This window comes from Sarcophilus harrisii, chromosome 3 (genome assembly GCF_902635505.1).
Source record: "Sarcophilus harrisii chromosome 3, mSarHar1.11, whole genome shotgun sequence".
Taxonomy (NCBI): domain Eukaryota; kingdom Metazoa; phylum Chordata; class Mammalia; order Dasyuromorphia; family Dasyuridae; genus Sarcophilus; species Sarcophilus harrisii.
In genome coordinates this window covers 162,818,200-162,835,097 of record NC_045428.1, presented here as the reverse complement: position 1 = coordinate 162,835,097, position 16,898 = coordinate 162,818,200, and the positions used below count along the sequence as shown (strand labels likewise).

Below are 16,898 nucleotides of genomic sequence, written 5' to 3'. Positions count from 1 at the left end.
GAGATATCTGATTTCCTGCCCTCTCTTCTATTTCCTTAGTAGTCTCATTAGCTCCCAGAGCTCAACTACAATTTCTCTCCAAGTAGCTCTCCAAGTTATAATTAAATTCAGTACATCTCAAATTTATCTTGTCTGCAACTTATTTTCTTCTCTCACCAAACCCATTCTTTATCAACCCTTTAGTATTTCTGTCACTCAGGTTTGTAACCATAGAATCATCCTTGGTTTTGACTCTCTTGCTCCATGAACCCTTCTATCTCGAATGAAGTCAATTGCCAGTTTTATTCATTCACCCTCACGATATCTTTTATTATCTGTCCCCTTTTTTATCCTCACAGCCATTACTGTAGTTCACTTCTGAACTAGATAGCTATGGTAGCTTTCTAGATGTTTTCCCTACTTAGTCTCCCTACTCTCTAATCCAACTAATCCATAACTGCTGAAGTAATCCAAAACACAGGTCTGACTATGTGACCTACTCAAGAATATTTAATAGTCTTTAAGGAGAAAATGGAAAATCAGCTTAGCATTTAAAGTCTTTTAATTTAGCTTAGCCTCCCTTTCCAGACTTAGTTAATATTGCTACTCATGATATACCATTTCCATGCTTGGACTATATCCCATCTTTACCTCTACCTTTAAAATCTAAGGCTCAACTTGGATGCTATACTGTACAAGAAATCTTTCCTTTACCTCAACTTTAGTTCCATGTTCTCCAGGTTTTTTGTATTCCTGGCCCCTTTCCTCTCTTTTTCCTTCCATCTCCCAGTAGAATGTAAGTTGCTTGAAAGTTAGGAGAGAGGGGCATATTTTTTGTTTGTGTATCCCTAGTAACTAGCCAGATTCTTAAATGGATATCTAATATTTGTCAAACTGAGCCTTGTTTATTATTTCCAGCTTTTCCCTTTTTAAATTTTCCTAGTTCTGATTTCTCTGATGACCACATATTTTAAAATCAGCCGGAGTCAGGAATTCAGGTTAAGGGAAAATCTTTAATCTTTATTCTCAGAGGTGAAAAAGGATCAGAGGTAAAGGGGAATTCGCAATAGCAATGTGTGCAGCTGAGTTAAGAAGCCAGCCAGCCTTCTCTCCCAGCCTCTCTTCCTGCCCCTTTGCCTCCACCCACCAAAATCGTCATTTCCTATACAACACATCAGGACTTGCACAGAGAGTGGGCGGGGGCCATTCTTTCTCCAAGCATATATATTAATGGAGTATGGTCCGACCTCAATGCATAAACTCAAGCCTCAGCCCATTACAGATTTCCATGCTCTTTAAAACATTTTATTTACTATCAGCATGAAGGCTTGCATATTAAGGAATTATCATGCAAATTGTGAGGAAACTAGGATGCCAGTATTCTATTCTTAATAGTTCAGTTTAGACAATTGACTTGAGGTAGAATTTTTCACTCATCATCTGGAATAATTCATAAGTCTTGCTTCTAAATGAAAGCTCTTGATCTAGATATTTTCTCCTGAAAAACTCAATTATAAAATAGAAAATGCTATTTTATATCTGTCACCATTGAATTATCCACAGCAGGAGAAATAATCTAATTGTTCTATTAACTAAGCAAAATTTTAATAACTTGTCTACTAAGGCATACTGTGTTGGTAGACCAGATCCCTTATTAATAGAGTAATAAATACTTCAAGTATTTTAATGTAAGCAAACCTAATTTGGCTTCAAACAGCTGCATTACAAAATCAACTTCATTATCTCAAATTTGAAATGAAAACTTGGCACCAAGCGTCTTTTAGGTAGAAACTTTGTAAATGTGTATTTTCTTCTTATAAATTGTTACCTAAGGAATATGTATGTGAGAAATTCTTCATACCTATTTCAGTATTTTTATTTGGATACCAAAGGGTTAAAAATATATACATAATATATATTTATATACACGTACTATTCAAATTATTTTACTGAAGAAATTTACTAGTATGCTAATGTTTGTGTCTGTACATATTAGACATATAATGTTTTGATCTTTTTTTTAATGATTCCATGTATTTGCTTATTTTTGTCTAGGAATAGTTACTAATGTATTTGAGATACAGCAAACCAAATTATAAAGTTACCAGAATCGTGAGTTGACTAATGGCTTTTAGTCCATACTGTTAAATTTTATCGGAATATTGACAGACTTAAATTGGCTTCATGCTAAAAAATATATATATATATATATCGTTATTAAAAGACAGTGTCCTGTCACAGTATCTCATGGTTAAGGTGGTCACATGACAATGGCTTAAAAGCAATGAATAATGTGCTCCTGCACCTTATGTATGTATATGTATTTTTTAATCTAAATGTTGCCTGCAAATATGTGATCCCTTATGATATAAGTTTCCTGTTTTATGAACCCTTGCCCGTTTTAAATCAAACAGAAGATTCTGAAACTGTAAAAACTACACATGTCAATGTTTTACAGCTACGTAATTCGAATTGACTTGATTTTTTCAAGTAATCCTAGAAAGGGGGAGCATTCCATATAGAAACTGCTGAAACTGCCACAGGTGCTTCTCCGAAAACCTTACAGTTGTGGCATTGAATGTTCAGTATCGCTTCCTTTCTCCACACAAGGCATACTGTTGAGGTATTTGTTGCGGTGATTGGTTTTAATGCTAATCTAGGAATTCAGATATAGAATCTTTAGATTTGCATGCTTTGCTTACCCTAATTTATGATATCTACCTTTATTTGTAAACTAAACTAACAATAGCTAAGTTGAGATCAGTATTTAACAGAAATATTACGTTGATATTCAAAAAGATGTGGTTTATTATTTTATATTGTCGCATGGCATTACAAAAAGAAAACATGGCTGAAGGTGATGTGAAACCTCAGATATGAAACTTTCAAAAGAAAAGCTTTTTCAGAAATTTTCTTGTAAATACTGAATTTTTTAAAAATGCTGAAAAAAAAAAAAAAACTTGGGTTTTTCTTTATAGAAGAGCCTGTTCATTTATCACCTTTATTCTTGTGGCACTATAAGTGGAAATTATAAAGAATTGCTGGCAAGGTTATCTTTTTTTTTAATAAAAGGATTTTTAAAAAACTTAGTATTCTAATTCTCAATTTTAAGTGAACAAAGCCTTTTTATTAGTGTGTCCAAATACCAACTTTTCCATGTAAATAACGCCTTATTTAACTTTTTATTGGTGTGTCCAAATACCAACTTTTCCATGTAAATAACATAATCAGTATAGATTTTTGGGTCCTGAAATTGAGCAGTATAGATAATGCTAATATAAGTTAATTCTTCCTATTGTTTTCCTATTCTTACATAGAACAAATGTAGAGAAATTAAGAAAGCTAAATGCAGGGAGAAAGTCATTGGCCTTCATTAAGCTATTTATTCAAATAGTCCATAATGTATATGGCCATATCAGTCTTAGTACAAGTATATGTCCAAAATAATGTTCCATAAATCCATATACTGATAAAATAAAAATATATTAATTTTATCTCAAGCAGCTATTTCTAAAAGTTACTGCTCTGATTCTATTATTTATCCTAAAAATACTGTAGGACAATTATAGCCTTAGTTCTATTAGATGTAGTACTTTTGAATTGTAATCCAAAACTCAAGACAGTCTATTAAATAGAGTTCTTAGGTTTTATTTTAATGCTGCATAGCTCCAAGACAGATTGCATTTTTTAAGAGGCACGTCAAGCCCAAGATGTTTGTTTCTCTTTAATTTTTTTTTAGAGTTCTAGTCCTAGAACAGTATATGTCTAATTTCAGTATCACTTCAGTTGTCATTAAAGATAGTCCTTGGGGGAAAAAATTTTAAGCTTTTGTATAGCACTATGGCTCCAATTAATTTTAACTTCCCTTTGGAGTACCATAATGTATACATCTTAAACAATAAATTTATTTATTAGACACCTTTAAGTGTATAGATATTAAGATCATCCTTAGAATAATTATAGACAATTTTAAAATTGAAATAACTAAGTGCTTTACTTTTGGGAATTAAATGTATTCTATGAGACTCCTGTTAAGCCAAGTATCAATTTTGTTAAGCATATATTGAACTACCTGCCATCTAGGGGAGGGAGTGGGGGGAAAGGGGATAATTTGGAACTAGAAGGCTTTGCAAGAATCAGTGTTGAAAAATTACCCATGCATATGTTTTGTTAATAAAAGGTTTTAATAAAAAATAAAAAAATAATTTTGTTAAGATGAGTCAATCTTAAGTTACTTTTTGCTGTTATCAGACATCTGTTCCAAAAGGGTCCTTTATTTTCTTAACACTGTCTAAGTTCTAAGTTGGAATATATTTTCATGACAATATTTCTGTTTTAGAGAAGTTATTAAACTTGGATACAGATTCATTATATTAGAAACATATAGCATATACAGAAAGTTATAGGAACATATTTGTGACTTTTTAAGAGGGAAAAATGGCATTTTAAGAGAGAAGTGGTTAGAAGAAATATTACTGGACTGGAGTCAGGAATGTGCCAAAGTTGTGGTTTCACCTGTGTTACATTTTTTGGTGACCGTAGGTAATGCATTTTGTTTCTTTGGGCCCCAGTTGCCACATTTAAAAAAAAAAATTTTTTTTAAAGAGGAGAATTAGATAAGGTGATTGCAAAGGCACAATATTTTACAACTTTGTACCCGTTTCAAACTTTTTTTTTTTTGTCCATCATAAAATGACATTTGAAAATAACAACTGCAGAAATAACTTAAAAATAAAACATGAGACGATTTTTGCCTGGTTTATTTTAAACCATTAGTGATTTTTTTTTAAAGTGTATATTAATATAACCCACTTAAAAGAAAAAACCCCAAAGAAATAGGAATCTTTAGTATAACCAATAAGTATTTGTTGTTGTCTCTAGACTTCTGAGGTATTAAAAATTATAAGCCTCTGACATAATTAAGAATTGAGAATGTAAATTATACCTACAAGTTAATTTTTTAAAAACCATTATAAAGCCTCTGTCAAAACACTTAGATAATGTAGTTAACTTAAAAGAAGAAAAAAGCTACATGTTTAATAAATACTTAATTTTGTGCTCAGTCCTATGGGATACAAAAGACATTGCCTTTTCAAAAGGAACTTAGAAACTCATTGGGAAGACAGTACCTACAAGTGAAGCAATTAGTGAACAAGATAGTATTCCCAATTAATTACATGCTGATATAATAAAGTGCTAAGATATGTACATATTAAGGGCAAAGAATTTAAAAGTTACATAGAAGAATTGGGTAAATGTGATTTATTTATGTATAGATTGCCAAATTAATAGTAGCCGACATTTTAAAGTTTAAAGATCACTTTCTGTATGTTAATTCCTTTGAGCCTCACAGCCCAGTGAATTTGGTACCACAGTTGGTAATTATTTCATATATCTTATGTACATAAGAAAACTGAAAATTAAGTTGCCCCAGCATGAGAGATGGAATTTGAAACTAGGTCTTTAATGACTCCCAAGTCCAAATTCTCTTTCACCAATGCTGCCTTTTACCTAATTTAAGAGGACAAAACAATAAAACAATAGCTTTTATTGAATGTTATAAATAGCGAACTGGGGAATTCTCATGGAAATAACAGAAAAGATTATACATTTAGTGATACAGACTATATTATCACCAATCTGCACTTCTGGAGTACTAGTGCTATCATTCAGATTCTACTACTTGTCTTTTAGTTGGGGAAGTTTAAGTCCTATAAAGAAAAATTTTAACCCTTATTTCCTGATTCTTGCCTTATATAGCCCATTTGTTTTGATTAATTTTCTTTTAAGTCTACAAGTAATTTAGGAACCAGCAGAATTCTTATTTAATTCTATTAATTCTTAAAAGTTTAATTTTGTAAGAAATGAATGCATTTAAGCGTTCTATTTTGACTAACTTAATTTCATTATCAAAAATAATGGCTAATGTTATTTTTTCATGAAAATTATGTAATGACATGTCTTTACCCTTTGAAGGAGAAAAGAGGCTATAGGAAAATAGTTCAACATTTACCATTCTGTTCTCAATCTTAGTGACTTTTTTCTTCCTGGTAGTAAATATATTAGTACTATTTTCTTTCAGATACTAAATTTCACTTTTAAAAGATCTGGAAATTACTGTATTAGGCTAATTTATGACCCATCTAGCCTAAGATTTTGTTTGAGCATTGACAGATATTTTGTAAGATAGTGTTTCCTTGTGTCAACTTGACAATTCAAAGATTGCTTCAAATAGCTTTTGTTTAATGACCTTTTGTTTAAATCTATATTTTTAACATTTATAACTTTTTAGGACATATATTCTAAGGTCTTTCTATTCCAGATCTAGTATTGCCCTTTTTCTTCTGAATTTCTATGTCCTCAGGTTTTAGTGGGGTGTAGCGCTTCATTCTTGTATTTCTGGATCTTGGGAGCAAGCCAATGTTGATAATTTTTATAGACTTTTTACACAATTTTTTCCAAGCTGGAATTTTAATCTTTTTAATATGAACTCGTACATTGCCTTTCTTAAATTCTTAGTCACATTACCCATCTTTCAGCCTTTCCTAGGTCCAGTGTATTAATATTTTGAAGCGCAGTCAAGCACTTCATTTTTTATAATTCCCTTTGTACCATACAATTCACCAGGATATTCTGACATCCTTTGCTTATCCAATTCATACCTTGAATTTAGATGTTAAATTTTAGAATAATATTCATCAGATTTTATCATTTGAAGTGTTAGTGAAATTGTCAGTGATCATAGACGTATGAAACTTGTTTTCATTTGTAAACCTTCCCATGAAATTGGAAAGTTTTTGTAAGTTGATTTTTTTTTTCTGTAGAATTCTTATTTATGCCTTTTCATTTTTATACTTGAACTCGACTGAAAAGGTAAGAATCCTTTAAAGCATTTGATTTTAATATTTATAAAGCTTTGATACTTAAATTTGATCTCAGGTTTTTATGATCTAATCTCATATTTGAAGAGAATTTTCAATTTTTAGTTATCAGAACTGAATTTCTTAGAAGTTTGACAAAGGAATAATATATATTTTATGGTCTTCTATGCACATGAAATTGTTTTGTTATTGGATCTTTGGCTTTGGGATATATGGCCTCGAGATGTTTCTCATTTTTATTTAGTGACTCTAGGAAATGATTTTAGATGAAAGACTTAAAAATTTATCTAAAATATTTCAAGTTGTAGTACTTACTCTTTGATCTTTTTAATTGTCACTACCATGAAGTGCGTGGTTTTTTCTAACTTATTAGATACTTTTTTAGTTGACTTAGCTAATTAATTTTTGCTTTAATTATTTTTAACCTTCCACAAAGCAATACATATTCTTATATTTCAGGCAAACTTCAATATAGAACAGTTTTGTCCTTAAATTTTTATTTGTTATAAACTGCCTGACTGCTATTTTAAAATTAATTTTTTCTCAAAAAGTAAGTCATGTTATTGAGAACTTTGTTTTTGCTTAATACTTCAATCTGAACTTTTATTAGATAATTTTACCTTTTAGTGTTTTGAAGAAGGCAAATTATGAGTAAGCAGACTTTCCAAAGATAATTCTCACCATCTAAGCAAGATTAGGTTTCTAAGTGATACGTAAGGATATCTAAATAATTAGTATATCTAATTTCAGTGTCAAGGTAATCCCCCTACTTTCCACTTATAGTGTCACATATTTTTAATATAATATGCTATGAGCAGACCTAAATTTTATCAATAATGCTTTTTTCATTAGGCAGAATAGTGATTGTTATATGAATGCCATGGACAATTACTAGTACATGTTTGTTTTGATTATATAATTAACTTTATACTCAAGAATAGAATATTGGATTATAAAATAAGTATAGGCAGATGATAGAATTCAGAATTCAAGCTTAGTCTGAAGTTTAGTATAAAGTTTTGATTCTTCAGATTAAGCATTTTATTATGCTGTTTATGTTAAATAGGAATATAACTTTTTAAAGGGAGCTTAGAATATTGATTTCTTTTGTCTTCATACACTGTCTTCCAGATCTTGCTTAGAAACCAGATATATAAGAGCAAAAGTTAGTTAAAGAACTAAGATGATTTACTTATTCTTTAACGAAAATTTGCTGTAAATTTGCATAGTCTTTTCTCTGTCTCTCTCATATCACCTTCAGATAGTTTAGTCAGTAAGAACAGCAGGAGCAGCAACCAAGTTAAACTATTAATGGAATGTAATTCAGTTTCTTTGTATCATGCAGCTTAAGAAATGCCAGTGGCCTGACAGCAGCAGACATTGCACAAACCCAGGGTTTTCAAGAATGTGCCCAGTTTCTCTTAAACCTCCAGAATTGTCATCTGAATCGTTTTTATACTAATGGCACCTTAAATGGGGTTCATCAGAATGCATTTCCTAATCATGGTAGTGGTGGGACAAATCGAAAGCGATCCTTTGAAGATGTCGAGTCTGCTGGAATAAAAAAGGCTAGAACTGAAGGTGAGACTGCTTTAGAGGTGGGGAAGAAACTAGTTTTAATGAACACATTTCCTTTTTTGCATATTTTACTTATTTCAGCCATAAAGGCAGAAAGTTCCCTTCTAGATCAATGGGAGATTTACAGACAAGGAGATCATGCACCAAGAAACACTCATTTGGTTACCTTCAAGTTTTCTTCTATGTAGTTATGAAGACTGGCTTCTTATGAAAAGGTGGGATAAGAGAAATTTTAACGTTCTCAAAACATGCTGAAGAACCAATGTTAATACAATCTTGCTATCCTTCAAGTTTACTTGGGCATTGTGACATAGATAATAGAAACATTTTCTGCCTTGTACTTGTATTTGAAATATAACAACTATTAAAAAATTCTGTTATTGTGCCTGATTTATTTGTATTTTTGACTGTTACTGAGCTTGTGGGGAAAAAATTTCTGATAGTATGTAATTTGGCCATTTTGAAATTCTTAGGTAGATAAATACATAAATGGACCTCATCTGTATGTGGTACACTATGTGTCATTAACATACACTATTTCATTTATAAGGTAAATAAACTTATCTCAGTTGTGAGTAGCCTTTTTCTCTGATAAATTGTTCTTCTAATCTTTCGGTAAACTGCAAGCATTGTATCTATCTTAATTTTCCATTGTAAACTTCCCTTTTTTAGTAGTTTTATACATGCTGTCCTTCTCTGAAAAAGATTTGGTTCCAATGTGTTTTAGCCTACATGAAATGGTATCTATAAGATAGTGACTTTTTTAAAATCATAAATTAAGCATAAACTTAATAGTCAAGGTAAAAGAAAATTACTACAATTAGAAAGTAAATAGCTGATAATTTGATAATAGAATAAGAATTCAAAAATATGGAATATGGAAAATCAGAAAGAATAAATGAAATTCTGCATATAGTTAACAAATTTGTTGGGGCAATTAGATGGCTTAGTGAATAGAGAACTGGCCCCTAAGTCAGGAGGACCAGAGTTCAAATCTAGTCTCAGACACTTGAATTACTAGCCTCAATTGCTTTAGCAAAAAAAAAAAAAAAAAGTAAATGGAAGATCCGTATTCTTAGCTTTTAGATTGATATGAATTACCTAGTGTGGTGATATTGTTCTAAAAACTAATGACACTTAAGATTTCATTTATGGAATCTATAAACAGGGAAGTAAACTTGCATATTTATTCCAGGTGACAATTTGGAGGGGACATTGGGTGGAAGGGATTTACATAATCCCAATATTTTAACTTGAGTTAGGACTTAAGTCTACTGTCAGTGTAAAAGATAGAAAGATGATTTAATATCAAATCCCATCTAGGGCACTAATACTATAAATCATAGTGTAGATCTTGAATAAACTTCTTTGTCCCTTCCTTTGACATAGGACAAGAGAACAGAACCAGGATCAGAGAATGTTGGTTTGCAGACAGAAACCAACAGGACCATCATCAACCTTTATTTATATTATTGACATAACAGTTAGCCTCCCTGCATCCAGCCTCTCCGTTCCTTCTTATATATGTCTTCCAAATGGATATTCCTAAAGTATATATCTGATCACGGTACTTCCCTGCTTAGGGATCTTGGAAGATGAAACCCAAGACTCAATATTGCTGGAGATCATTTAATGTTACCTCCGAGTAGTGTGGCCAGTCAGCTAAATACTTAAACGCCTGTAGGGATTGCGATAATTATTGTAGCTGATGTGAAATATGCTCGTGTATCAACATCTAGTCCAACAGTAAATATGTGGTGTGCTCATACAATGAAGCCTAGGAAGCCAATGGATATTATTGCTCAGTTTATCCCTATGTAGCCGAAAGGTTCTTTTTTACCTGTGTAGTATGTGACAATATGAGAAATAATTCCAAATCCTGTTAGAATTAGAATATATACTTCAGGGTGGCCAAAGAATCAGAATAAATGTTGGTATAGAATTCCTTGATTTTTCTGTTGCCTCCAGGAATTTTTTTTTTTTCTCTAACATAAAGACCTTCGTAATCTGAATCTGTTTCTAGATTGATTTGTATCTACTTACATATTTGTTTTTGCAACATGGAATGGTAGAATTACAAGCTCAGTTAGGAAGATCTGGTTTAAAGTCCTCTTTGTGTAGTACATATTTTCATTTTGCTGGGCAAGTCACTTAACTTCCCTCTGCCCCAAGCAACTTTGTAAGACTTGTCAAGTTTCAGAAGAATTGATAGTCTACCTTTGTAAAGGGAGTTTCTGAAGAAGCATGCCAAGAGTTCCCTACAATAATGAATCTGAATTTGAATGTTCAAATGACAAGAAATAATACTTAATTGTGTATGTGTTTCTCTCCACTAGAATGTATATTCTTAGAAGATAAAAATAGGTGTTTATTAACTTGTGAATTGAACAAAAGAATGTTATGATTATGAGTTTTCTGACAAAGAGTTTAATCAAAGGATTTTATAAAGGGCAATTCTGCATCAGTAGAAGTTTGGATTACTTGATTTCTTAGTTCTTTTTTATTCATTAAGACTTAATGATTCTTAAAAATCTACTTTAAATATAGCATGGATTGTCACAAGTTTAGTGAGGCTTTAAATCATTTAAAAATTAATGAGATTTTGTTTATCCTAAGCCTTTTTTTAAAAGTATAGGAGAAATGGCTAGTTAGGTTGTAAGAAAAATCTTTATTGTAATTCATCTAGGAGATAACTGTGAAATAGGTTTTGTATAGCTTAATTATCATTTAAACAAACTGAATTTAAGAATCCTTAAATTATTTTCTCATTAGTATTTGAAAGGTCACTTTGTATTGTAGATTAAATCAGTGAACTGGATTTGAACTATTTTCTGAGTTATAGGAGTTTTCTCCCACAAAACAAAACAAAAAACAGTACTTAAGTTCTACCCATTTTATTTAATTCCTACTTTTTGTAGCCTAGGCTGCTCATGTACAAAATTCTCATATCCAAGTGAGATTTTTAAAGATAGATATTCTAGATGTTAAAATCTACATTAGATTCAACAAGTGGGATAGTAGTGATAAAGATAGTTTCCTAATTTTTTGTTTTTATATAAAGGGCCCATATCCATCCAATATGTTAGTTTTCCTCAATTCCCTAGGAATTGTAGGAGATGGAGAAGCAGGGTATTCCCTGGTATATTCTGATTTATCCTATAACTTAGATCTCAAGGATAAGGGTCTTTAGTCTGTGGCTAGAATGTGAAAAATGGAGCTCATTCCTTTTTGAGGTGAATATTTACCTATATTAGACCCAGTGGCAAAACAATGGTACCCTTATATTTTTTTATGGCCCAACTTTCTGATTTAATTCTTTTAAATAGGTTAATATTCTCTTAAGATTTCTTATTTTAGTACTTCATATCTTGGGTAAACACCCAAGATATTTGAAATGGACCAAATAGCAATTACATATATGTGTGCATAATAAAAAGGTCCTTTCTTGAACTAAGCTGCCAAGTATTCCAATTCTGCAGAGAGCACAACTCCCTTGGACTGGCCAAATTGTTTGAATCCCAAACGTATGCTTGCTAAAAAGGTTATTTTTATAAGGAGAATTCACACAGGACAAACTCTCACAGGATGACTAGAAAAAGTGATGCAAGGACATTCAAGGTTTCTCTTAAGAACTTTAGAATCTGTTGTATGATATGGGAGGCACTGGCACAGGACTGCTTAGCCTGATGTGGCCTCATGAAAAGAAGGTGCGATGCTCTAGGAGCAAAGTAGAATTGAACTAACTCAGAAAAAATGTGAGATGCACAGTTAAAGCATATACCCCAAATGTTCATTCTGAGCTCTTATTGATCAGACACAGTCGGACACTCTAACCCAACTCTCATAGATCATTTTGATCTTTGAGACTGGACAACCACCATTCTTGCAAATGTCAATTTGCATTATTTGCAAATTTGATTATTCACAAAAGAGTAACACTTATGCTCAGAACATTTAAGCACTTAATAAGTGCTTGATTGTATTTACAAAAACATTAATAATTATATCATGTATATGGTCAACAGTCACAAATCGGACATGAAAAAAAAAACAGTAGCAATCATAGTTTGGCCTTAAGCTATATTACTTGGTTAAAAGTTGTCCAAAATAGTTTTCAATTGGAGAAATCCTGTTTGTTTTTTTCCTAATGTTGTCTAGAATTCTTTGTAGTTAGTATGTGCTAGAATCATTATTTTGTCTTTTTGTTTGTTTGATCTCAAGCATATTTCTTTTTTCTTATGACAACTAACTTTTTAATTTTTATTTTGGTACCTTAAGTGTGTAAGTGTTCTCCAATGATAGCTTGGTGTGTTCATGTTTTTCTTGGCAAAGTATTCTTGCCTTGATTCATATACATTTATTGTTATAACATAATTTTTAAAATAAAAAAATTCTCAGTTGAACGATTTAATACCAAATTGTGGAGATGTTAAGCATGCAGTGGAACAAGTTTCTAAAATGAATTTGAAGTTAAGGTAGAATTTAAATGTGTTTTATTCCTATTTAGCTTTTTAGCCACTTTAACCTTGAGGTATACTTTGACCTCCTAGTTTCTCCTCTAATTCTGATCCCTCTATGTTTATGAATGGATTTTAAAAATTATGTCTCTTCGGGTTAAGTTGACCAAGTCTTTCAAGAATAACTAATTTTAGGAAACATTTAAACACATATGAAAAATCTATTATGGAGAAGAGAAATCAAATTAGTTTACATAGGAAACACTATCAAGTTCAGGAATTTTATCAGCTACAGGAGGATTGTTGTATATACCTTTAAAAGTTCACCGTAGAGATCTACTTCTAACCCCCTCATTTTACAGATGAGGACAATGAGGTTCAGAAAAATTTAGAAGATTCCTCCCAGATACCAAAATCACTGAAGAAGCAAAACAAAGATGGAACCCAGGCCTAATTAACTCCTGAGTCTAACTGTTCCTTTGGGGGTCTTTAAAATGATCTCAGAAAATGTTCACATAAAAGCAATTTTTACAAAATCAGACCTCGGAGGGCATTTAGTCCAATGTATATTTTATGAGAAAGGCATTTCTTAGTTTTTTTTTTTTTTTTTAAATTACTGTTTCTGAATGAATATAAACTGTAAATGAATCAGGACCCAGGTTTGTATAGCACCTTAGCAAAGGTTCGACTTGATAAGAATTTGACCGAGCATCTCAAGTGACCTGAGAAACACCTGTGACTGTCATATTTAATGTCTCATTGTAAATACTGTAGAAGTTCAGTTTCAGAGCTTTAATCTCCATTTTTCCTGATTTTAAAAGGTGAGTTTTTATATTGTAGATATGAAGTTCAAATAACTGCTTTGAATAGACTACTTTGTAATAATCCAAAAGAACTTATGCTTGTTCCAAATTCATTTATGTAATATGATACACATATAATATTATGCATATTACTGTTGCTTGTTTTCTTTATCCATTACTTTAGTTTTCTATTTATTTGAAATTTCCTAGATTTGCAGCAGTTCTGTAATTTTCTTCAATGAAATCAGTTATAATGGAAGAAAAGGAAATTTTGGGCTTTTACAGTGACAGGTATACAAAATGGAGACTTGAAGATATCCAAATAAATAAATTTGAGAATTTTAGCTGAAATCAAGTATTTTTCTCAAAGAAGCTTGTTTATGCCACCACAGTTCTTTTCCAATATAATATAACTGAAACATTTGCTTTAATTTGCCATTTGAATGTGTAAAGATAAAAATCCTTGATAAAAATCATGGTTATGTTTTTCTGTCATTTTCAAGTTACTTCTTATTCTTAATTCATTCAAATGAACTGTTATCCAACTTGATAATTACATACTAAATATAAAAGCTCTTATGTCACTTGCCAAGAATAAATAAAATTTTTAATATGTTTATGAAGAAATTGATTTTGAGTTATTCTAACTTAAATGGATAGGGAATAGTCATGCTAAAAAAGGTAATAGACTTAAGCTATAATAAATATTCAAACAGCCAAATTTGTACTTCAAGTACAAGTATTTTTTAATACTTATTAGAATGAGATTTTGTTTAGGATGCTCTCAAATAGTGATCCCTTTTTCCTCCATTATATAAATACTTGCCATTTTGCTTGTAAGATGTAAATAAAGAGGAATCTGGGCTAAACTGTTACCTTTTGAGGAGATAACTTCTTTTTTTAGCAGGTAGAATATTTGGCCATCTGTTGACATATTTTGAGTTATTTGGGTTATGTTATTACAAATGTAATCCTATTTTGACTACAAGATAAAGTTAAGGGGTTTTTCAGATAAATTACTTGCAAATTAATTTTAATCAAGTGTTTTCCTTTTAAGTATGATGTACTTACTTGGGTGCTTCAAATGGTTTGAAGATGAAAATATCTTTTCCACTTGTTGATATGTTGCCTTATTAACTAGGAACTTAGGAATCCAAAAGACAGATGAACCCTCTTCATATAAAATTCAGAATGATGTAGTACAACATTTTAATTCTACAGAGTAGGTGGATTTCAAACTGTTGCCAAAATTAAATATATATTAAAAATTGGTCAGTCTTTTTATATCTTTGAAAAGTAGTTTCTTACCCCAATTGAATGCCATTTCCAGAGTTTGGAAAATTGTTTTACTCATCACAATGTCTCACACATTGAGTTGTAAAACTACCTCTTTGCCTCATTAGTTTGAGTAGATAAATCTTTAAAAGATAAATACAAAGGAGTATAAATAAATGTCAATTTTTATAATAAAGAACAAAACTTAACCTGTTTGCTTATGTCTGAAATGAGCTCTAATAGATGAATCCAAAGAATTTTAAGTCAAAGACTAAAACTAAATTGTATTTCTAAGGAAGGACAACTTAATATCTATTTTAAAAGGAATGGTCATTAATGATTTCTTGGTTAAAGCTTTAATTTATAACCATCTTTAATGTTTCTTTCATAATTCTTTTGCTTTCATAATTTATTTTTAAGGAGAATATTCTAAAACCAGATTTCAGTTATACAAAGTCATAAACGTTACAGTGATGTATATCAAACTAAGAGGGCACACCTTATTGTGATGGGGGAAATAAAGTAGTTTTCTTTAAATATGAAATTATTAACCTTTTCAGGTACTTTTTTCTGCTGTTTTATTTGGTCAATATGTCTTCACTTTTAGGTCGTTAATCAGTCTTATATCCGAGTTATGTCTGTTTACAAAATAATTGAGACTTCTAGTTCATTATTTTTTATAAGTACAACATTGATCTTAAAAAAAAATTCTTTTAGCTTTTTCTAGAGGCAGATTTCATTTAAGCAAGATAAAAACAATTCAACTAGCTAATCTTGTTTAACAAAAAAGGTTCAAAGTTAATTTTATGATTTTATGAACCAACAATTTTTCCCTTACTTCTTGAAGGCATAGATGCTTTTATTTGTCTTGGGCACATAGTATCTGTTTAATGCTTGTTTATTTGTTAATATTTGGTGGCTTAAACTTAAGGGTTTATAGAATTTTCAGTGCTTTATTCTATTTAAGAATTATGCCCATCTCAATGCACTGCTACTTAGTTTAAAATCCCTCTCTGTAAAAATTCAATAAAAATTAACTATTCCTTTTAGAATATGTTGATTTTAATGCAGAAATAGGACATTAGTAGATATAATTTTTTAAATTTTTAAATAAAAATTTATTCTAATGGAATAAGAATAGTGATAGTTCTGCAATTTTGGAAATGTCTTTGTAAACAATTTAAAAAACTTTTGTGTCTAATTTTATGTGAACATGCTTATTGTTTCCAAAGAGCAGCAAGGAATGTGTATTCCAATGCAAAGTATGATTTAGAAACATTAATTTCAGATAAACATTGATCTGGGCACAGTAGGTTGAGTTTTTTGGTACTGTATATGTAAAGCCTTGTAATAAATATTCTGATAATTAGTATGTATTACAAAATGCTTCCCTTACAACATAGTAATAATATGCAAAAAGATAAACGGTCATATGAATCTCCTGTTGTCCAACTATGACATATTTTATGTCTCGGGAGGATTATTTCCTTATCAAAATACTAAAATTGAAAGCTCCTTTCCCAAATATGTTTTGTAGTTTTTGTCATTTTACTGTAGAAGAAATCATAACTGTGCATATATTTTAAAGTCTTGGAATCCAGAATGTTTTGATCTTACATAGGAATTCTAAATGATAGCTATTCAGGTATCCTTACATAGACAGTAACTTTAAAAAATTAAAAAAAAAAAAAACTTTTTTGGCATAGCCTTGGATTTATAGAAATAGAATAGTTTTTAGTTGTCTGTTCTAGTCTTATTTTGGAAATGAATAGGCAGTTTAGTGGATTGTAAATTGGGAAGATGAGTTCAAATTCTGCCTTAGGTGCTTTCTAATTGTATTACCTGGTTAATTGACTTTAACATTTCAGTTTCCTTATCTGTAAAGTGAGGGGGTCTAGAATTAATGACTTCCAAGGTCTCTTCAA

General features: G+C 30.8%; 1 protein-coding gene across 3 annotated transcripts in view; it reads left to right on the top strand.

Annotated features, from left to right (window-relative positions):
* Positions 1-16,898, top strand: part of ANKRD10 (ankyrin repeat domain 10) — a 46,648-nt gene that overhangs the window by 16,435 nt on the left and 13,315 nt on the right. For all 3 annotated transcript variants that reach the window (XM_031958720.1, XM_012546227.3, XM_031958721.1), the window contains exon 4: positions 8,206-8,441. In XM_031958720.1, the coding sequence (XP_031814580.1) occupies positions 8,206-8,441 (236 nt within the window). The remainder of the gene's footprint in view (positions 1-8,205; positions 8,442-16,898) is intronic.